General features: G+C 39.0%; 1 protein-coding gene across 2 annotated transcripts in view; it reads right to left on the reverse strand.

Annotated features, from left to right (window-relative positions):
* SBF2 (SET binding factor 2) overlaps window positions 1-24680 on the reverse strand; it is a 273605-nt gene that overhangs the window by 10905 nt on the left and 238020 nt on the right. The window contains exons 21-30 of one of the 2 annotated variants that reach the window (XM_063437861.1): window positions 23722-23795; window positions 21717-21912; window positions 19122-19249; window positions 16823-16998; window positions 16122-16267; window positions 14318-14513; window positions 13804-14000; window positions 13444-13584; window positions 8921-9016; window positions 4692-4876 (exon numbers count right to left, since the gene is read on the reverse strand). In XM_063437861.1, coding sequence (XP_063293931.1) covers window positions 4692-4876; window positions 8921-9016; window positions 13444-13584; window positions 13804-14000; window positions 14318-14513; window positions 16122-16267; window positions 16823-16998; window positions 19122-19249; window positions 21717-21912; window positions 23722-23795 — 1535 coding nt within the window. The remainder of the gene's footprint in view (window positions 1-4691; window positions 4877-8920; window positions 9017-13443; window positions 13585-13803; window positions 14001-14317; window positions 14514-16121; window positions 16268-16822; window positions 16999-19121; window positions 19250-21716; window positions 21913-23721; window positions 23796-24680) is intronic. The other variant, XM_063437862.1, reaches the window with a different exon arrangement.

The following is a 24680-nucleotide window of genomic DNA, read 5'->3' on the forward strand; positions in this document are numbered from 1 at the left end:
AATTCTTTTGCAGGTGTTCACAGAGTGCAGCTGCTATCCGATGATCGTTGTTGGGTACATAACATGTTTTATCCCTGCCATCAGCATAAAAACAACTTATCAGCATTAAAAATAAAATGGGTTAATAACCGCCTGCTGCTGAGAGGGTTATTGCTCCAGGAATCCTTTGGGGGATTCAATGCATTGGATTGGATTCAAAGCAAGTAAAAAATATAACAAGTAAGAGATGGCAAGCAGTACGGAGCACATTGGCACCAAATTCCCACTCATATTGCGCACTATCACAGCCATTACTGCTGCGGTAGGACTGGCAAGGCATGGTACACAGAGACGAAGACTATCTACAGGGCAACTTCACCCACCGCCAATACCTTCAGCTCCTCATTATAGAAAACAATAAGGGAGAGTAGCTTGCGGTGCTGCCAGATTCTGGAGAGAAATCCCACATGTTTCTACTTGTCACAAGCAGACAGAATCCCGTCCACAGGATCTAGTCTGTGTCTCATTCAGATTAACAGAACATCAGGTCAGAGACCGACGGTTCCCAACCAGACACACAGCAAGGAATTCACAGAGACACCCGCAGCCCACCAACAGAACCAATGTTTATAGCAACGAATGAACTGCTGCAATGTTAATGTCCTGACAATGACAGGACAGAAACAGCAGCTACAATGCTGATAAACTTCAATCTCTGCTTACACAAAGAAATCTGTCCATAGTAGAAAAATAAACTGGGTGGCTAAGTCATTGTTGCGGTACTGCTCACATACTTTCAAAGACTTTAGGGTCAGCAGCCCCAAATAACAGGGCCTATTAACAACAGGCGCTATTATTAAAAAACATTCCTAGAATTGTCAACATGTTTATCCCTTATATTTAACAAATATATTGTGAGCTGTGAAAAATAAAATTAAATGTAGATATCTACACCAATGTATTTACTTTAATGCTGGACTTGGGCGCCTCCATTTTTGCTCCCTGCTCTGCCATTTGCCCCCGGAAGTCAACACAGAAGGAACAAAAAGAAAGACAATGCCTGAACTGGACTGTAATTGCTAAATCTTTAATTTGCATAAAAAAAAAAAAAAAAAAGAGCATCTCAGGCTTGAATAGTGATACAGACCTAGATACAGAGCTTCAATAACATCAGGTCCAGACAGCAAACCTAACTCCTTCCAGGGGAAATGCCTCATACAAGACAAATAATCTGACAGAACAGATATTGCTGGAGAAACTACGGCTGCTGCTAGGGAACACAACCTAGTGTCAAAGCAATGCAGACAAAAACATGTCAAACACAGACCAGTGAACTTACAGCTCCACAACAGGCAAACAGACGGGTCACTGGATCACCAAGTTCATTGCTTAATCCTCGGGGTATTTTATAGATGAGGTATATTATTACTATGCTGATCCCGGGGGGTATTTTATAGAAGAGGTATAGTAATACTATGCTGATCTCCGGGGGTATTTTATAGAAGAGGTATATTATTACTATGCTGATCTCCGGGGGTATTTTATAGAAGAGGTATATTATTACCATGCTGATCTCCGGGGGGTATTTTATAGAAGAGGTATATTATTACTATGCTGATCACGGGGGTATTTAATAAACGAGGTATATTATTACTATGCTGATCTCCAGGGGTATTTTATAGAAGAGGTATATTATTACTATGCTGATCACGGGGGTATTTAATAAACTAGGTATATTATTACTATGCTGATCACGGGGGTATTTTATAAAAGAGGTATATTATTACTATGCTGATCACGGGGGTATTTTATAAAAGAGGTATATTATTACCATGCTGATCTCCGGGGGTATTTTATAGAAGAGGTATATTATTACTATGCTGATCACGGGGGTATTTAATAAACGAGGTATATTATTACTATGCTGATCTCCGGGGGTATTTTATAGAAGAGGTATATTATTACTATGCTGATCACGGGGGTATTTAATAAACTAGGTATATTATTACTATGCTGATCACGGGGGTATTTTATAAAAGAGGTATATTATTACTATGCTGATCACGGGGGTATTTTATAAAAGAGGTATATTATTACTATGCTGATCACGGGGGTTATTTTATAGAAGAGGTATATTAATACTATGCTGATCTCTGGGTTATTTTATAGAAGAGGTATATTATTACTATGCTGATCCCGAGGGGTAATTTATAAAAGAGGTATATTAATACTATGCTGATCTCTGGGGGTATTTTATAGAAGAGGTATATTATAGAAGAGGTATATTAATACTATGCTGATCTCAGGGGTATTTTATAGAAGAGGTATATTAATACTATACTGATCTCAGAGGTATTTTATAGATGAGGTATATTAATACTATGCTGATCTCAGAGGTATTTTATAGATGAGGTATATTAATACTATGCTGATCTCCGGGGTATTTTATAGAAGAGGTATATTAATACTATGCTGATCACGGGGGTATTTTATAGATGAGGTATATTAATACTATGCTGATCTCTGGGTTATTTTATAGAAGAGGTATATTATTACTATGCTGATCCCGGGGGGTCATTTATAAAAGAGGTATATTAATACTATGCTGATCTCTGGGGGTATTTTATAGAAGAGGTATATTAATAATATGCTGATCTCTGGGTTATTTTATAGAAGAGGTATATTATTACTATGCTGATCCCGGGGGGTAATTTATAAAAGAGGTATATTAATACTATGCTGATCTCTGGGGGCATTTTATAGAAGAGGTATATTAATACTATGCTGATCTCAGGGGTATTTTATAGAAGAGGTTTATTAATACTATGCTGATCTCTGGGTTATTTTATAGAAGAGGTATATTATTACTATGCTGATCTCTGGGTTATTTTATAGAAGAGGTATATTAATACTATGCTGATCTCCGGGGTATTTTATAGAAGAGGTATAGTAATACTATGCTGATCTCCGGAGATATATTATAGAACAGGTATATTAATACTATGCTGATCTCAGGGGTATTTTATAGAAGAGGTATATTAATAATATGCTGATCTCCGGGGGGTATCTTATAGAAGAGGTATATTAATAATATGCTGATCTCTGGGGGTATTTTATAGAAGAGGTATATTAATAATATGCTGATCTCCGGGGTATTTTATAGAAGAGGTATAGTAATACTATGCTGATCTCCGGAGATATATTATAGAACAGGTATATTAATACTATGCTGATCTCAGGGGTATTTTATAGAAGAGGTATATTAATAATATGCTGATCTCCGGGGGGTATCTTATAGAAGAGGTATATTAATACTATGCTGATCTCCGGGGTATTTTATAGAAGAGGTATATTAATACTATACTGATCCCGGGGGGTATCTTATAGAAGAGGTATATTAATAATATGCTGATCTCTGGGGGTATTTTATAGAAGAGGTATATTAATACTATGCTGATCTCCAGGGTTATTTTATAGAAGAGGTATATTAATACTATGCTGATCTCCGGGGGTATCTTATAGAAGAGGTATAGTAATACTATGCTGTGTTTTGCTGTCTGTTCATTTCTCAGTTGGCCTGTTTGCTGAAAGGACACTGCTCTGTGTGATACTGTTTCTCTGCATAGCGTTGATACTTGGTTGTGTTTATTAGCAGCTTCATAGTATCTCCAGCGATATTAACCAATATGGATACTGAAGTGAACCTGCTGCCTGAAATGATGTCTAAATAAATCAGTTGAGAGGGACACTCCAGTCACCAAAAGCACTTCAACCTGAAGTACTTTAGGGGTTAACAACATGTCCCTGTAGGCTTATTTTATAGAAGTGCCAATTTCACGAGATACCTGTACTTTTATAAATCCCCCTCATAACATATACAGATTTGAAGCAGAGAGCAGGCAGATTTCCTGCCTCACTCACTTTGGAATTTAGGTTAAAGGTGGTTTTAAAGATTGTCTAGGAGAATCGTCACAGTTATGAAGCTCACAGCCAAATGATTTCCTGCATCACTAGCTTTGGACTTTAGTTTCAAGGTTATTTTAAGGATTTTCTAAGAGAAGCATTGTTGGTGTTTCCAATCATCTCTAGGAGAAACATCTGGTTGGACAGAAGATATCATTAACAATAACATCACAGGAGGAGGGCAAGAGCTACAGCGAGGAGACTCTCCTGGAGTTGGAATAAAACTGTTTAACATATTATAATCCTTTTAATGATCATATATAAAGAGTGTAAGAAAAACTTCAATTAAAAAAACATATTCAATATTGTTCCTTTTAACAGAAACAATCATTTTAACTAGATATCACTATAATCTAACCCAGTTATAGAAGGTTTATAGTTTGAATTTTAAGAAATGATAGGCATGCGAAGAGCGCTGCCCAGGAATCACTCCAAAATTTCCACATGTTGATAGTTATTGATTTAAAAAAAGAAATGCTGTGAGGATGCGATTTCAGCAGCCAATCAGAGCCAGAGATTCATAAACGTAAGCCGATTATCTCCCAGCATTCCAATGTGCACGAAGCCCCAGATTAGCCAGATATTGTTTAATCAGTTATATCTAAACTGCTAAACATATTATAAAAACATCAGCAAAAAAAAAAAAACAACTGGCAGGCTAATGACTGTGAGATAGTCTATTCAAAAAGCTGCTGCAGAATCCAACGACATTCCCATTAACCTACAGTACAAGACCAGCTAACACTTACCCGTAATTGAGATTTCTCTCCAAATATGTATAGAGCCGCCTGGCGTTTCAGGAGATGGTTTTGAAGGGTGGTGCCATCGCTGTACAGAGCGGCTTGGTCCTTCCCAGCCAGTCGCACGCCAACATCAATTAGCGGAGTTTGTGTAGTGATTAACCTATTGCTTGAGCGGAGACTTGCCCAAACACCTTGACAAAGAGTTAATCAGTGTTAGAAGGGAGCACTGGAAATCGACATATCACCACGGAGCTGAAATTGAAATTAAATTAAAACCAACACCCACACAGTCTGCGCTAACTCACCTCGTAAAGTCAGACATAAAGCAGTCCGTGTACACCTCGGAAATTGTGACCACACGCTTCGTTTTAGAACTGGTCGTTATGGCTTTATACACAAAACGAATTAACGCGTTCTGGGCCAGAAATGGCAAGCGACTCTCAGCCAAGAGATTTATCCATATTGATCCACTGAGCAGTGTGAACATTAGTGTCAAAATTTACTAAATTTAACAACTATTAGTGTTAAATGTATGACTTAGAGTTTCATGGAAATGGTAAAAGTTATAAATAATTATTCACTGTAATTAAGTTACATGGAAAATCGTTTTAGTGGAACTGTTTCAGGCTACTAGCCATTGTGCAGTTTATTAATATATATTTATTGATATATATTAGCATCAACTACAAAGATATATTACTAAGATACCAAAAGTGCTGAGAGGGAATATATAACCTTGATACAGATTACACTGACAGGGAATATATAACTCTGATACAGATTACACTGACAGGGAATATATAACTCTGATACAGATTACACTGACAGGGAATATATAACTCCGATACAGATTACACTGACAGGGAATATATAACTCCGATACAGATTACACTGACAGGGAATATATAACTCCGATACAGATTACACTGACAGGGAATATATAACTCCGATACAGATTACGCTGACAGGGAATATATAACTCCGATACAGATTACGCTGACAGGGAATATATAACTCCGATACAGATTACGCTGACAGGGAATATATAACTCCGATACAGATTACGCTGACAGGGAATATATAACTCCGATACAGATTACGCTGACAGGGAATATATAACTCCGATACAGATTACACTGACAGGGAATATATAACTCCGATACAGATTACACTGACAGGGAATATATAACTCCGATACAGATTACACTGACAGGAAATATATAACTCCGATACAGATTACGCTGACAGGGAATATATAACTCCGATACAGATTACGCTGACAGGGAATATATAACTCCGATACAGATTACGCTGACAGGGAATATATAACTCCGATACAGATTATGCTGACAGGGAATATATAACTCAGATACAGATTACACTGACAGGGAATATATAACCCCGATACAGATCACGCTGACAGGGAATATATAACTCCGATACAGATTATACTGACAGGGAACATATACCTCCAATACAGATTACACTGACAGGGAATATATAACTCCGATACAGATTACTCTGACAGAGAATATATAACTCCGATACAGATTACGCTGACAGAGAATATATAACTCCGATACAGATTACGCTGACAGGGAATATTTAACTCTGATGCAGATTACACGTACAGGGAATATATAACTCCGATACAGATTACACTGACAGGGAATATATAACTCCGATACACATTACACGTACAGGGAATATATAACTCCGATACAGATTACACTGACAGGGAATATATAACTCTGATACAGATTACACTGACAGGGAATATATAACTCTGATACAGATTACACTGACAGGGAATATATAACTCCGATACAGATTACACTGACAGGGAATATATAACTCCGATACAGATTACGCTGACAGGGAATATATAACTCCGATACAGATTACGCTGACAGGGAATATATAACTCCGATACAGATTACACTGACAGGGAATATATAACTCCGATACAGATTACACTGACAGGGAATATATAACTCCGATACAGATTACACTGACAGGAAATATATAACTCCGATACAGATTACGCTGACAGGGAATATATAACTCCGATACAGATTACGCTGACAGGGAATATATAACTCCGATACAGATTACGCTGACAGGGAATATATAACTCCGATACAGATTATGCTGACAGGGAATATATAACTCAGATACAGATTACACTGACAGGGAATATATAACCCCGATACAGATCACGCTGACAGGGAATATATAACTCCGATACAGATTATACTGACAGGGAACATATACCTCCAATACAGATTACACTGACAGGGAATATATAACTCCGATACAGATTACTCTGACAGAGAATATATAACTCCGATACAGATTACGCTGACAGAGAATATATAACTCCGATACAGATTACGCTGACAGGGAATATTTAACTCTGATGCAGATTACACGTACAGGGAATATATAACTCCGATACAGATTACACTGACAGGGAATATATAACTCCGATACACATTACACGTACAGGGAATATATAACTCCGATACAGATTACACTGACAGGGAATATATAACTCTGATACAGATTACACTGACAGGGAATATATAACTCTGATACAGATTACACTGACAGGGAATATATAACTCCGATACAGATTACACTGACAGGGAATATATAACTCCGATACAGATTACACTGACAGGGAATATATAACTCCGATACAGATTACACTGACAGGGAATATATCACTCTGATACAGATTACACTGACAGGGAATATATAACTCTGATACAGATTATACTGACAGGGAATATATAACTCCGATACAGATTACACTGACGGGGAATATATAACTCCGATACAGATTACACTGACGGTGAATATATAACTTCGATACTCTCTGACATAGAAAACAGAACTCCGATACTGACAGCGAGAGGCATGACCGAATTTGCAGAGATAATTGCTCTATAGATACAGACAAAAGAAATTAGCTTACTATATGATACACTAGAAAGACACACCCCCCCAAAAGTGTACCTCACACACACTATATAAAATATGCACAAAAGCGTGTATAAAACCCCAAGGGTGATATACACAGGTAGAGGTATAATTGCTCTATAGATAAAATAACGCATGAGAAAGAAGGAATGCCACCACGTCGGTCATACTGAATGCGTTACTCTTATTGAAATACAGTCATTGAGCATCCTCATCTGACTGAGATACGTTTCGTTCTGACGGCTCAATGTAAGAGTCTCACTGTGTACAGAGAGCTAACCCTTTCAATATCCAAATATATTGTCAGAATGAGTAAAGTTAGCCACTATTATACCAATAAATGGAGCACCGTCTTTCTACTCCAGAATAAAACATGTAATGATCACAGAAAGGAAACTGGGTTATTTCTCATACAGCGTAAATTATATACAGTACTAACAATAATTATATGTAATACTTCTACAAACATCCCATCTGTGGATTCAATGTCTGTGCATGGTGAAGGAAACGGTACCCTTTATATTTGAGAAATGTTTAATTTACTTGTTTCTGTTGTACAAACAGGTTACAGTACAGAGGTTACTTTGATGTCTTTAGATTGACAAATTCCACTGCTTTGTCTTTACCGAGGGGTTAAAATGATCGCTTGACATAAAACCAATGGGTATGTTAGGTAATAAAACGTTACGTGTAAAACATTTCAAACGGGAGGGTTAGCGCAGACAATGGAAATTAGCAAGCATTAAAATATTAATAACCAATCAGGAAACATAAAACCACATTATAAAATGAGCATGAGATTCTACATGAATTTACATAAATCCCTTTTGCTGTAAATACGAGATCGCTTGATTGAACTGTAGCCAAAAAAAAAAAAACTATTTTCAGTCATTGCTGGTACAGGAAAATGGTAACGATCTACATAGAGAGGGAGAGCCTCCATTCCCAGCATTTGCATCAAAGCTCATGTTTGGTAGTTACATTAAAGTTTCAAACTCAGAGCTTTATTTACTAAACAGTGCTTTATGGTGAGTTGACGAATGGCTTACAATGCGGAGGCCTAATTCGCCTCGTTTTGATTATAAAAAATAAAAAAATAAAAAATAAAAACTCTCCTAGCTTGACCTGTTTTTTCGAGTCGGTAGTCTGCTCACTGAGCTTTGCCGTTTAGTGAATAAATCATTTTAGACAGTAGTAAAATTGTCCTCTAACTTCCCATTACCATGATGTCTGATCTTAGTCTTACTAACCTCCACGTGTAAAGCTATTGGATAAATTGCCATCCAAATGGCTGGGTACAACATGTTTTACCACACCGGTCATTCTCGATGTCTTTCTTTCACTGCCTGAAGTCAGTCAAACAAACAGACAGAAAACAGAACGTATGACATATGCAGGTAAAGACACATACAAAAGGCAAAGTGAAAATGCTTTATTTGGCTAATTCATTTGTGCGGCACACTGAAATTCACACCATTTTATTCTCAATTGATTTCCTGCAAAGGAGTCGTTAAAAGATGAAAGACGTGAAGCCATTCGATTAAAGGATTAGGTGCAGCTGGCGCGGTTAGATCGCGCAGAGTTAGGGCGACGCATGCATGATTTTCTGATCGTTTTAGGCCACAATCAGAAGATAATTTCTAGAAAAGTTAAGCGGATTAGGATAAGAAGGTAACTTTCCCAGTCACATGCGGTTCTGTCTGACACACTAAGGTTACCTTTACATGAACCCTATCAGGCCTCATCACATGACACTGAAACGAAACACGGATTCATTAAACCTTCCGCGCCGTGTCAGCAGTACACATTACATATGAAATGTTTTTCCTCGCAGATCAATAAAAGCAGAATGAAACAAAAAGGACAGGACCTGCCCTGTGTCAACACATAATATTCAGTAGAACAATCCATTAAATGGCTATATTCCGTATTTTATATACTAGATTTAACTAGCTCGTTTGACATACTAACAAAGGGGAAATAGGGTAAGAAGTCATCCAGGATTTCACAAAATTATGTAATAACATTATCATAATTATAAAGTATGGTCCTTTTCCACATTGATTGCCACTGGTGATCTTCCTATAAATAAAAGATTCTCAGTGTTGGCTTAGATAGGGCTGGAGGCAGCTCCAGGCAGGTTGGGGGAGGGCATCAGCTAAACGTGTGTTTTAATGGAGGCATAAATCGGAGTGCTTGTTCAGGTTGATGGGAAGTTTAAGCTTAGCTAGGGGTAAGTGTGAACATTCACGCTTAGCTAGGGGTAAGTGTGAACATTCACAGAGGGACATTAAGGGTTAAAGCTAGTGTAAGTGAGTATTCACTCAGGCTGATGTTGGTTTAAGCTACTGTTAAGTGTGAGTGTTCACTAAGGCTGATGGTGGTTTTAGCTAGTGTTAAGCGTAAGTGTTCATTCAGGCTGATAGTTTAAGCTAGTGGTAAGTGTGAGTGTTCACTAAGGCTGATGGTGGTTTAAGCTAGTGGTAAGTGTGAGTGTTCACTAAGGCTGATGGTGATTTAAGCTAGTGGTAAGTGTGAGTGTTCATTCGGGCTGATGGTGATTTAAGCTAGTGGTAAGCGTGAGTGTTTACTAAGGCTGATGGTGGCTTAAGCTAGTGGTAAGCGTGAGTGTTCACTAAGGCTGATGGTGGTTTAAGCTAGTGGTTAGCATGAGTATTTACTAAGTGTTAAGTGATTTAAGCTAGTGGTAAGCATGAGTGTTCACTAAGGCTGATGGTGGTTTAAGCTAGTGGTAAGCGTGAGTGTTCACCAAGGCTGATGGTGGTTTAAGCTAGTGGTAAGCATGAGTGTTCATTTGGGCTGATGGTGGTTTAAGCTAGTGGTAATCGTGAGTGTTCACTAAGGCTGATGGTGGTTTAAGCTAGTGGTAAGCGTGAGTGTTCACTAAGGCTGATGGTGGTTTAAGCTAGTGGTAAGCATGAGTGTTCATTTGGGCTGATGGTGGTTTAAGCTAGTGGTAAGCGTGAGTGTTCACTGAGGCTGATGGTGGCTTAAGCTAGTGGTAAGCGTGAGTGTTCACTAAGGCTGATGGTGATTTAAGCTAGTGGTAAGTGTGAGTGTTCATTCGGGCTGATGGTGGTTTAAGCTAGTGGTAAGCGTGAGTGTTCACTAAGGCTGATGGTGGTTTAAGCTAGTGGTAAGCATGAGTGTTTACTAAGGCTGATGGTGATTTAAGCTAGTGGTAAGCATGAGTGTTCACTAAGGCTGATGGTGGTTTAAGCTAGTGGTAAGCATGAGTATTTACTAAGGCTGATGGTGATTTAAGCTAGTGGTAAGCATGAGTGTTCACTCAGGCTGATGTTGGTTTAAGCTACTGTTAAGTGTGAGTGTTCACTAAGGCTGATGGTGGTTTTAGCTAGTGTTAAGTGTAAGTGTTCATTCAGGCTGATAGTTTAAGCTAGTGGTAAGTGTGAGTGTTCACTAAGGCTGATGGTGATTTAAGCTAGTGGTAAGCGTGAGTGTTCATTTGGGCTGATGGTGGTTTAAGCTAGTGGTAAGCATGAGTGTTTACTAAGGCTGATGGTGGTTTAAGCTAGTGGTAAGCGTGAGTGTTCATTAAGGCTGATGGTGGCTTAAGCTAGTGGTAAGCGTGAGTGTTCACTCAGGATGATGTTGGTTTAAGCTACTGTTAAGTGTGAAAGTTCACTAAGGCTGATGGTGATTTAAGCTAGTGGTAAGCATGAGTGTTCACTCAGGCTGATGTTGGTTTAAGCTACTGTTAAGTGTGAGTGTTCACTAAGGCTGATGGTGGTTTTAGCTAGTGTTAAGTGTAAGTGTTCATTCAGGCTGATAGTTTAAGCTAGTGGTAAGTGTGAGTGTTCACTAAGGCTGATGGTGATTTAAGCTAGTGGTAAGTGTGAGTGTTCATTCGGGCTGATGGTGATTTAAGCTAGTGGTAAGCGTGAGTGTTCATTTGGGCTGATGGTGGTTTAAGCTAGTGGTAAGCATGAGTGTTTACTAAGGCTGATGGTGGTTTAAGCTAGTGGTAAGCATGAGTATTTACTAAGGCTGATGGTGATTTAAGCTAGTGTGGTAAGCATGAGTGTTCACTCAGGCTGATGTTGGTTTAAGCTACTGTTAAGTGTGAAAGTTCACTAAGGCTGATGGTGGTTTAAGCTAGTGGTAAGCATGAGTGTTTACTAAGGCTGATGGTGGTTTAAGCTAGTGGTAAGCATGAGTATTTACTAAGGCTGATGGTGATTTAAGCTAGTGGTAAGCATGCGTGTTCACTAAGGCTGATGGTGGTTTAAGCTAGTGGTAAGCATGAGTATTTACTAAGGCTGATGGTGATTTAAGCTAGTGGTAAGCATGAGTGTTCACTAAGGCTGATGGTGATTTAAGCTAGTGGTAAGCATGAGTGTTCACTAAGGCTGATGGTGGTTTAAGCTAGTGGTAAGCATGAGTATTTACTAAGGCTGATGGTGATTTAAGCTAGTGGTAAGCATGAGTATTTACTAAGGCTGATGGTGATTTAAGCTAGTGGTAAGCATGAGTGTTCACTAAGGCTGATGGTGATTTAAGCTAGTGGTAAGCATGAGTGTTCACTAAGGCTGATGGTGGTTTAAGCTAGTGGTAAGCATGAGTATTTACCAAGGCTGATGGTGATTTAAGCTAGTGGTAAGCATGAGTGTTCACTAAGGCTGATGGTGGTTAAGCTAGTGGTAAGCATGAGTATTTACGAAGGCTGATGGTGATTTAAGCTAGTGGTAAGCATGAGTGTTTACTAAGGCTGATGGTGGTTTAAGCTAGTGGTAAGCGTGAGTTTTCACTAAGGCTGATGGTGGTTTAAGCTAGTGGTAAGCGGGAGTGTTCACTAAGGCTGATGGTGGTTTAAGCTAGTGGTAAGCGTGAGTGTTCACTAAGGCTGATGGTGGCTTAAGCTAGTGGTAAGCGTGAGTGTTTACTAAGGCTGATGATGGTTTAAGCTAGTGGTAAGCATGAGTATTTACTAAGGCTGATGGTGGTTTAAGCTAGTGGTAAGCATGAGTGTTTACTAAGGCTGATGGTGGTTTAAGCTAGTGGTAAGCATGAGTGTTTACTAAGGCTGATGGTGGTTTAAGCTAGTGGTAAGCATGAGTGTTTACTAAGGCTGATGGTGGTTTAAGCTAATAGTAAGGGTGGGTATCTGCTCAGGGTAGGTTTAAGCAAGGGCAAGTTGTGTGGATGTTCAGTGAAGTTAGGTATAAACTAGAGGTAAGTGTGGACATTCGCTAAGTCTGGGTTTAATTAATAAATAAGGGAATTCGCTAAGGCTGGGTTTAATTAATTAATAAATAAGGGAATTCGCTAAGGCTGGGTTTAATTAATTAATAAATAAGGGAATTCGCTAAGGCTGGGTTTAATTAATTAATAAATAAGGGAATTCGCTAAGGCTGGGATTAATCAATGAATAAACGTGAGTATTCTCTGAAGCGGATGCTGGTTTAAAGCCAACGATGTCTAAAACATGTCACTTTTAAACCAATTCTGTGTACGGACACTTGCAATTATTTTTTTGAGATAAAATCATCACATTATCTCCAGTAAAAGATGCAAGGCTGAGAGATTCCCACCTCCCATTATTCAGAGGAAAAGAACAAAAGAAAAAGGGAAATGAAAGCAGAGTTAAGAAATAGCCCTCCACCAGGTTTATATAATAAGCAGCAATTCAAGGCACCAAGAAACAGAAATCTAGGTTTGTGCAATTATATCTCTGAAATCTGAAAAAAATAAGAGACTGTCATGAAGCAAGAAATTGTGTGGCCTTCATTACCTGGCGAGAGGACAAGTGTCGGTCTGATGGTAAGTGTCCCGTTGCCGTTACTTTTGTAGTGGATAGAGATGGCATTGAGCAAGGCTTGGAGATATTTCTCCTGCTCGATGCTGCTTGAAGACTCTAAGGATGAGGCTTGAGCTAATTAAACAAAGAGGATTCAGGGTTTAGGTCACATTTTAAGGGCATTTAGCATATATTGTATTACTATAGATCTTAGAATGTTAAATACTAACATTATTGGTTTATTTCTTATTACACTGGCTGAATCTAGAACCCACAGCCTAATTCAAGAAAGACACAAGATAACGAGAGCTCTATAGGGCCCTATTATCCATCAGCAAATGCATATATTCTCACCAGCATTGTGTGTATTCTGTGATTTGAAGAGGCCAACTACTGTCTTGCCGTGAAAACCTCCTGAACGGAGCAATACTGCATTGGTTTTTGAATTCTTCCAGGAGACAACTGGAAGTCGATTATGGCGGTAACAACGAGCAACCTTCGGCAGACTGCTTTCCTGGACTGACTGAGGTACGACTAGAAGTCCTGGGTAACTAAGCCGAAAAATGGAAAGGAATGTTAATTATGTTCTTAATATTACACAAACACACAAATCTATATAGTCACATGAAGATGAATCAGAGATTTCAGTTTATTCTAGTGACTACATCGGGATGTGAATAATTTGCAGGTTTCATTGACAGCAGAGCATTTTATTGTTTGACAGCAGAGCATTTTATTGTTTGACAGCAGAGCATTTTATTGTTTGACAGCAGAGCATTTTATTGTTTGACAGCAGAGCATTTTATTGTTTGAGAGCAGAGCGCTATATTGCTAACTCCTGGCCCAAGACCTGATTGAATTGACCAACCTCCTACACAGAGAGTACATCCTGTTCATCGCCGTTATCCTAAAGTGCTCAGATTTTAAGCGTGTAGAGCTATTGCTAATGGTTCCCAGGGCAAGGCGCTGGTAATCGCGGAAGCAGGCCCTCTCCACCAGCTGCTCCATGGTCGATTTCTCTGAGGATTTCAAGGTTCCACTCGGAAGCTCATTATCATCTGAAACTAGACACATTCAATATCCAATTACAGTCATACAATTACAAAAAGCACTTGCAATTATCCATGCTTTAGGGGGATTCAAAAATATGCAGTAATATTGTATAGGACATGGACGATTAATTCACAAACAGTACATGGAGTATGAAGTTTTTGCATGGGACATACACGGAACTATCCTTCAGGAATAAGGGATGTGCAGAACATTATTTTATGGTAGTGTGCAATATATTATTCAATTGGGTTAGAAGCATGTTAATCTATTGGGGTAGAAAGCATGTTAATCTATTGGGATAGAAATCATGTTAATCTATTGGGATAGAAATCATGTTAATCTATTGGGGTAGGAAGTGTGTTAATCTATTGGAGTATGGTGCAGATTAATTTAATGGGGTAAGAAGTGTGCTAATCTAGTGAAGTTACAAAGCAGGTTAATCTATTGGGGTCCAAAGCATTTTGATCCATTGGGGGTACAAAACATGTTAATCTAATGGGGTACAAGGCATGTTAATTTATTGGGGTACAGAGCGTATTAATCTATTTGGGTCCAAAGCGTGTTAATCTACAGGGGTAAGAAGCGTTTTAATCTAACAGGGTACAGAGCAGGCTAATATAGGAAGGTTGTCGATCTATTGAAGTCCAAAGCGTGTTAACCTATAGGGATATGAAGCGTGTTACCCTACTGGGGTAATAAGCATGTTAATCTATTGGGGTACTATGGCGGTCTGTCAAGGTACTACCGCCCCAGACACCCTTTTCTTATAATAACACGCCAATAATCCACAAGGTAGAATATCGCCGGTATCACATAATCCCCCCCTATAACTCATGAACATTGTTTGTCTAAGTGAACAGGAACTAGAACGGGCCGTAGATCCATGGTGACCAGTGTTCGCGGGAGTGCCTGGCCGAGATGAGTTCCAGGCACTCGACGACCAGGTCCCGCTGCCAGCGTTCGGGAGACAAGACGGCCGCCATCCATTGTCCCAACCACGTGCATTCGTATGTACGAAATGGTGGCCACCTAGTGGAGCATTCTATTAATTATTTCCTTTGTGGTTTTTGTACAAGATACATAACGTTCCATTTTCTAATGGGTTCCTGGGGTGGTCTCAGTTCGGGAACCGAACAACATAAACAAAACAAAACTGGGACATGAATTCAAACGAACAGAAAGAGACGAATGTGATGTGGTATTCCTTCACAAGTACAAAGCAAGTTAATATATTGGGGTACAAAGCGAGGTGATCTATTTAGGTAAAAAGTGAGTTAATCTATTGGGGTAGGAAGGGTGTTAATCTATTGGGGTCCAAAGCGTTTTAATAAAATGGGGTAGAGAGCAGGCTAATCTATTGGGGTAGAAAGCAGGTAAATCTAATAAGGTGTGCATATAATGCAGTTGGCGGTGCATTATATTACTTTATAAATCCAAATATGAGTGAATAAAGAGGCTTCTTAAATTACTAAGTCTAATTCAAAACTGCAGAAAAAACTCCAAAGTTGTTCTCTCACAATTCCAACTTAAACAAAGGTGAGTAACACTATTAGTACATTATTCCCTTTGTGGTGTATTTTTCTACACAAAGTTCACCAATGAAAGAAAACTGTAATTACCAGAAATGTCATCGTCCTCATTTGCTCCGCTGCGACTGCCCCTTTCTTCCAATATAGTTCCAGTTTTCTTCTTAGTAGCGTATGGCCGTCCAATCGTCATTTTGCTTGCCCGCTTTGCATTTTTTACAATTGTTTTTGAGATCGTCCTGAAAAGAAGTAAAAAAAAATAAAATAAAAAAAAGGTTGCTAAAAATGGGTAATAGGTGTATTTCCGTGCACATGGGGCTAATAATGCCACTACATGCATTTTGAAGACCATATCAAGCTCCCATCACGGGCAGAGTGACATTATACTCCCATGATATTGCAGCTGTGTTTTAGTCTTAACCCCTTAAGGACACATGACATGTGTGACATGTCATGATTTCCTTTTATTCCAGAAGTTTGGTCCTTAAGGGGTTACAGCAGCTCTGTCATGTTCTGGGGTCTTGGCATATTTTGCAAAGACCCCAATAGGTGACATCGTCATTTGCTAGGTGGGCGTCCCGGAGGAGCAGAGCAGCTTTAAATTACATTATAAAAGCATGATATCTAATGCAGAAACAAGACAGTAAAAGTATCATTAGTTTATGAAAATGTAGTACCTGCCTGTAGCGACTTTACAGGAGAGATACTAAGAATAGGGTACAATGGGAGGACACACGGAGCGTGCTAACCAGGACACAGATCTTTAGATAGTTTCCCTGCATTGATGGACTTACCGAAACGACGTGTTCTTTTCCTTCTGTTTTGGTAGGATTATCGAGGGCGCTGTTTGTCCAGTTGCAAATGCGAAAACGCTGAAGACAGAGAGAGGGTATCGGAATTTCATCAGCTGCTTCTTAAAAAGATCCACCATTTCTGGGCTGACTTCTTCATCGAATGCGACTTTAATTAACTGCACAGAAATACAGAATATATGCTTAGCTCTGAAAAGCACACTGACCTTCATTATACAAATACCTTTATCTGCCAACATTAGACTCCAACAAGTTCAACGTGGAGTTTTATCATAGTTGGGAAAGCTAGTGTGTTCCTTGCACAAAAATATCAGTAAGCAAAGACCGGAGCTAAGAAACGGAGTGGCTGCATTGAGTGTTTTAGTATCTTGTGTCTTCCCTATGCCAGGCGCTCCCAGTGATGTGGCAGGTGATGTTACACTTTAATGGTCATTGGAGTGATACTAAAAAACCTCCAGTTATATAAATATGCATAGGGATTTAGGATAGTGCGCAAGTAACTTTTTTTATTTTATTTTTATTGGGGCTGATGTGTACTATAGTCATTGCTGCCACCCAGGAGTAGTGGGTGTTTGAGTGCAGGGCTTAATTTTGTATGTTTGTATCAGCTCTTTTCCAGTGTTCTAAATACATTTCTGAACTCCCAGGGACTGTCAATACTTGCACAGTGTGCAGGAGTGGACTGGGCAGAGGGCACATTGTCAAGAGTTGGACCATAGATTACCAGGAAGAGCTCACAGAGAGCTCCGAGTCCGCAAAACTCTAGATTGTATTCATCTGGGCAGTACCCACCACAACTCAGGTTTGTCACCTTAACCCTCATTGTACAACGCTACAGAATATGCTAAGGCTGCAAACACCCCTGACCAAAAACTGGGGATATTCGGGTCCCTATACTACGGTATCGCTGGTCCATATCTGCCCGCGACATAGTAAATATGTTTAAGTAAGAGGATGGATGGATATAAAACTTGGTCTATCTATAACAGGGTTGCTTAAAAGGTATATCAACAGATGATTTAAAACTACAGCTTCCATGATGCTTTGTCATTCTGAAAGGCATGCAAAGCATCATGGGAGTTGTAGTTTTACAACATATGTAGATCTAGCTTTTGGGCACCTCGATCCATAATATAAGACCTCAGAGTTACCAGTTGAAGGCACCAAAATGCCATGTGTTTCATTACTATGGCTTCATAAAGCAATCTCTCAGTCTGGGCATCGCTAGAATAATAAACTATATTCTCGAATAGTTCAGAATACAGCTGGGAGCTCTGTGACAGCCAATGACCAGAAACAGAAATGGAATATATTATACAATTCAAGATATCTTTTTTTGTTCGTGGTGCACAGCTTGTGGAGGTAGAATACCCCAGTGAAATGAACAATAATTACACAGCTAATGTAATCAGATGAAAAATGTAATTTCCCGACCAATTTCACATGTAAATAAAGAAATTCCTAGGAAAATGAAACCAGATTTTTTTTATAGACAGTCTCCATGAAAAACACAAACATGTCAAAGCTCACTACAGAGATGGTTATTTCAAATGTGACTACTGAATAAAACGGATTGTGACAGTTTCACATCATCCCTGGAGACCACCAGGGACGGAACAACAAATATGGAAACAGTGCAGCCACACTACCCCCCAAGAAAGAACAGTGAAACCAAACCAATGCCAGCCACTATAGCCCCTGAGCCCACCATTAACACGGAACCAAAGCCCTAAATCCCCAAAGGCCACCAGGGACAGAACTGCAAACATGGAACCATTGGCAGCCACATCATCACTCAAGAAAACTGGACAACGAACCTACTCCAGTTTCAAAATGTCCAAAAACTAGGGTATAGAACCATCTCAGGCTACAATCAATATCAGAAAATTTAACATGTTATTAGACTTGTGCATAAGTTCCTTTTAAAGGAAAACGTAACACATCAATGCTGAATCGATCTTACGTGTACTGGTAAAATTATTCCAAATCTATTTGACGATCACCAGGATCAAACAAATTTTGCACAAGTCTACATTTTCTACATGCCATGTAACTCAGCTGTGGGGAAACCTACTAAAGCTCCTCAAAGGCAATTCAAATGTGCTCTACAACCCAATCCTCACTCTATCAAAGTATCTCACAATTAGCACTAATGTAGCCTTAATGTAAGGAGTCTAATATTGTCACACTCTATTTTCATACTGAAAGTATTTGCCATAACCAGTAAATGTCAATAGGGTTCCCTTGGGTGGCCTTGGGGTCTGTCCTAGTGGTGGAGTACCTGGAATGTTGCTGATCGGATCTGGAGACCTTCTTGCATATTCTGCTGCAGGTGATTCTGGACATTAATCTTCTTCTCTCTCGTTATCGATGCGATGGGCACACTGCGGATAACTGTCTGCTCTCCCACTTCGTTCAAATAAAAGCAAAGATTAGATTAATCTTAAAGATATTTTAAAATAAAACGCCTCATTAGATCAACGTGTGTGGAAGCTTGGAGTATCCCTTTAAAAATAACGTAAACCCACCTGGTATAACTGTTAACATAACCTACAAAGTGTGTCGAACGTGTGTTGGAGCTTGGAGTGTCCCTTTATTAATATAAACCCACCCAGTATAACTAACGGTAACCTTACCTACACAGTGCACCTAATATGTGTGGGAGCCTGGAGTGTCCCTATAATAATATAAACCCACCCAGTATAACTGTAAACTAACCTACACAGTGCATCTAATGTGTGTGGGAGCCTGGAGTGTCCCTTTAATAATATAAACCCACCCAGTATAACTAACTGTAACCTAACCAACACAGTGCATATAATGTGTGTGGGAGCCTGGAGTGTCCCTTTAATAATATAAACCCACCCAGTTTCATTGTAACCTAACCTACACAGTGCATATAATGTGTGTGGGAGCCTGGAGTGTCCCTTTAATAATATAAACCCACCCAGTATAATTGTAACCTAACCTACACAGTGCATCTAACGTTTGTGGGGGCCTGGAATGTCCCTCTAAAATTCTTCATCATTCCATTAACCTTTATCAATTGCTCATGGGATATAGCACTCTCACACTGGTTAGAAGGTATCCATCGGCTCAGTAAATGGCCTGGTCAGGGTATATGGCTGTGCACTGACTGTCTGCTGACAATCTCTCAATGTGCCTCAAACACCAGGCCACTGCTTTACCCAACACAGCAATCTAGATATTGGTGCTGCGTAAATGAGTCCAATTATTACCGAATTCCATTTATACAACAACTGTGGTTTTACCCTGACATTGATTGAGTATAGAAAATGCTGGCAAGCACTGAACAATGTTTTTCCTTTATGTTGGGTACAAATTGTTCTTGGATAATGTATACAAAAGGAAAAGGTCAAGATTAAATAAATACACAAATATCCAAATGTATACAAAAAGACAGAATGAATTCCTCATTGGAAGCTGGTCTGCGAGCTTTATGTTCATTTGCCAGTAAGACGACAACTCAAAGGCAGCAAATCCTGTCGTTGGCAGAAAATCTGCATATTGTGGAGTATCTGTTGCAGAATAAATGAATTGTTATTCACAACCAGATGTAGATATTAGCATTCTGCTGATTTTTGCTCTGATAATTAGTTGTAATTTGTTTCATATGAACAAGATGCGTAAGAGGAGAATTATTAATCAAACTGATTTAACATGTCTAAGCCAAGCCTCCATTTATCCAAGTCAGGATACTTCACATTCCAAATACTAAATTCCATTTATTTCCATCGCATCATGTAGCAAGAAATTTGCTGTCATGGTTGAGCACGTTAAGCAGCTAATGCAATTCCTTTTTATAATAATAATCAGACCAAATTGACAGCGCTCATTACCCATCTCAATCGTGCACATTTTATCGAATTTGGAAGAATGTAAGGCTCTTGATAAAGTATTACATAAACTACCAAAAGCGCAGATTATGACGACAGCCAGGGGTTCTCGGAAATCGAAGATAGTTATTGGGGAAGTTTTATACCCTATGGGGTGAAGTAAAGTTTTTGTACTGAGAGTTCCATTTGGATCAGCAGCTGATGTCCTGTTTGTATTTTGTTAGCATTAAAGGCTAAGCTGACCCTTTTTTAGGATTCCAGCACACAATGAGAGCAGGTTCAAGAGATACTGCAGTTGGAGCTCATACTACTGAACTATCTTACCTGCAACAACTAAATTTTGCAGCTATTTCGAGATAACTGCACTTTAAAATCAATCTTGCCTTCTGAAAGACACCTCAACTGATGAATGCTGGAAAAGCAACGGTACAATGGATGAGCTCACTTTGATTTCGAATGAGAAATCCCTCAATACAAGCACGTCTGACCTATTAATTACCAGGCTTGGGATCGGGTACCAGGAAGCTCCAAGAGTAAATGTAGCCCTTCCCGTACACTGTGACAGATAGTTTGAATAAATAAACAGCGTTTTGTAGCGAATTCAGGATTACTCTGTACTCAACACTGAGTTACATGAAGGCGTTTCAGGTTCGCTTAAAAGGACAAGTAATGATTACCTGCTCAGGAAGTCGTTTGTCTAGGGTTTGAGAGCTCCACAGCCATTACCTGATTTTTAAACAGAACTGCACCTGCCACAACTTACACATGAAGCCCACTGGTGGCCAAAAGGTAGACATCCAGCTGCTACAAAACTACAACTCCCACAATGCTTTTCATTTCATGGAGGTTGCTGTTCTAAAACAGTTGCAGATCCTCCTTTTGGCCATTCCTGGTGTAGCCTGTAAAGCATGAACTGGTTGTTTTCATATACGTTAACATAAAATCCTTTTTTACAAATTCTGATATGACCACGCGGTAATTGTGAGTAATAAAACATTATTTAAAGAATGTAGAATTACCTAGTGGATCATGCGGCGTCCCTTTAAAGATGATTCGGTAAGTGGTAAGAAACAGAGCTCCCTCTGCTGGTAGAATGTGAGGACCTCCCAGCATTCCCCCGGTCGCTTCTTCTCTACCATCTGGGTCGAGCAGAACACGCAAAGCTTCACACACAAACTCTTCACCAGGCAGCAGAGCCGGCCTCAGGATTTTGGGCTATAAAACATAAGAATGATGATTGTGCAGAGAAGGTATTTATATGAGCTAGACGTTTGGTATTTTGATTAGATTTCACTGTATCTGATAGAGTACAGATTGCTGATTAAGGAAGATAATAGAAAGACCCAAACACTAGACGAGATGTCAAGGAATGCTCTGCAAACACACATGAGCAGAGAGCGCCCTACACCTACACATCTCCTTTAACTCTGCGGGTCTGTCACACAAGAATGCAGGAATCTTGTTACTGAAGAGAGACCGGAGCAGCCAAACTGTATGTACATATTATCCATCTGAGGCCATTAATCATTTATCCCCAGTTACCAGCACCCCCAGGGGCAGTAAAATTATTGTCTGGCTCCATTTTAATGCAGAAACATTTAAAACGACCCCCAAGATTCCCAATGTAATGTCATAAACTGTATCTCATCTTACTAGGGCAGAGCGTAAATCGTGCAATAAACAAACTTTATTATACACGATCAGTATAGGTTATATTGTTTCACTTTTCGTCCGTCTCTAAGCATATTAAATCAAGATTTACACTGGAATCTTATTACACAAATCGAATCCGGTAAGAAATTAATACGATTTAAAACCCACGTGAATGATATGGATTGTGAGCCAACAGGTTAAGCTATGGTCTGAATAATGACCATATAGGAAAGAGTAATTTCAGTCTAACAGCGGGTCGCAGGTCGTCCACATGTATCTGAAGAAGCAATTCTGCAATCTTATTACAGACTTCAAGCAACACATGTGGCTACAGGGCATCTTAATGGGATCCCACCTGTACTGCTAATAAATTACACAAAGTTAATCAAGACAGGACAACCATTAGTGGAAACAGAATAGAATTATCCTGAATGCAGTTCTTAATCAGCATTTAATTAAAGCATTGATTCAATGCTTTCCTACGGGGAAGGGCGAATGCACGCACAGTTCTCTCCGTGCATACGCACTAGGTTTCCGAATCGCTGTGATTTCGGCAGAGTAGGTGCCCATTCCAGCGCCAAGGGACATGGAATCAAGTGAAAAAATGGCTATTAACACTATATGCTGCCAATGGGTGGGCACCGTGGGTGCAGAGGGACACTAAAGTGTTTGGACAACAGTATTCCTTTAACCCCTTAAGGACACATGATGTGTGTGACATGTCATGATTCCCTTTTATTCTAGAAGTTTGGTCCTTAAGGGGTTAAGCAAAATGTAATTCAGAAATTCCACTTTATAATATGTATTGTATTAATATTAAAGGGACACTAAGTACCAAAACCACTACTAAGATCCTGTCCCTGTAGTCTTGACAATCTAAAAAAATAGCACTTTTTACATTTGTTATTGTCAGTGATTGTCAGGCAGTCAATCACTTCCTAGTGAACACTTAATAATTGGAAATATTCATGCTCGGCATCATCCCGCATGGCATGAAAATGCTGCAAATACTTCCAACAGAGAAGCATTGTGATTGCCTGGCGCAGTGATTTCTGCGCATGCACCTCACACGGCCTAAATGTTTCTCTATGAGAAGCATTTGAACGGCCTAAAATAATAATCACAGATTATTTTATGGTGGATGCGGCAGAGAGGCTGTGGTGAGACCGGTATGGCACTGGATTAAAGGTGATTTTTTTTCCTTCTTTTTAAAATTTCTAAATAGCCTAAATGATAAAAGTAAGACTCTATCCAAATGAATAAATATATGTGCCAGTAATGTTGAAGTGATCATTTAAATACAGTCATGTTATGTGCGGTTTCACAGAATGTTAGGGTTTTTAATGTCCCTCACTGTTATAACAAGCTCACCTTTTTAATAGGGGGCAGTCTGCGACTTTCTCGATGTACCGTCTCTAGTGTTTCGATATGCATAGCGACAATACCTGCAAACACATGGGAAAATGAAAATTAGTACGTGTTTTACAGTGATAAAATGATAATACAATTAGTACGTGTTTTACAGTGATAAAATGAGTACGTGTTTTACAGTGATAAAATGATAATACGATTAGTACGTGTTTTACAGTGATACAATGATAATACGATTAGTACGTGTTTTACAGTGATACAATGATAATACAATTAGTACGTGTTTTACAGTGATAAAATGATAATACAATTAGTACGTGTTTTACAGTGATACAATGATAATACGATTAGTACGTGTTTTACAGTGATACAATGATAATACAATTAGTACGTGTTTTACAGTGATACAATGATAATACAATTAGTACGTGTTTTACAGTGATAAAATGATAATACAATTAGTACGTGTTTTACAGTGATAAAATGATAATACAATTAGTACGTGTTTTACAGTGATAAAATGATAATACAATTAGTACGTGTTTTACAGTGATACAATGATAATACAATTAGTACGTGTTTTACAGTGATACAATGATAATACAATTAGTACGTGTTTTACAGTGATAAAATGATAATACAATTAGTACGTGTTTTACAGTGATAAAATGATAATACAATTAGTACGTGTTTTACAGTGATAAAATGATAATACAATGAGTTGTTTATGTATATGGATTAACTTCAAAGGTTTGAGATAAACTTATGTTTGCAGCACACATTGCTGCAGCACTCTCTGTCTATTTTTACAGCCGACAGCACTGCAGTATACTCTGTCTCTGCTAGGAGTACTCTCTGTCTCTGCTAGGAGTACTCTCTGTCTCTGCTAGGAGTACTCTCTGTCTCTGCTAGGAGTACTCTCTGTCTCTGCTAGGAGTACTCTCTGTCTCTGCTAGGAG

This window comes from Pelobates fuscus, chromosome 12 (genome assembly GCF_036172605.1).
Source record: "Pelobates fuscus isolate aPelFus1 chromosome 12, aPelFus1.pri, whole genome shotgun sequence".
NCBI classification, from domain to species: domain Eukaryota; kingdom Metazoa; phylum Chordata; class Amphibia; order Anura; family Pelobatidae; genus Pelobates; species Pelobates fuscus.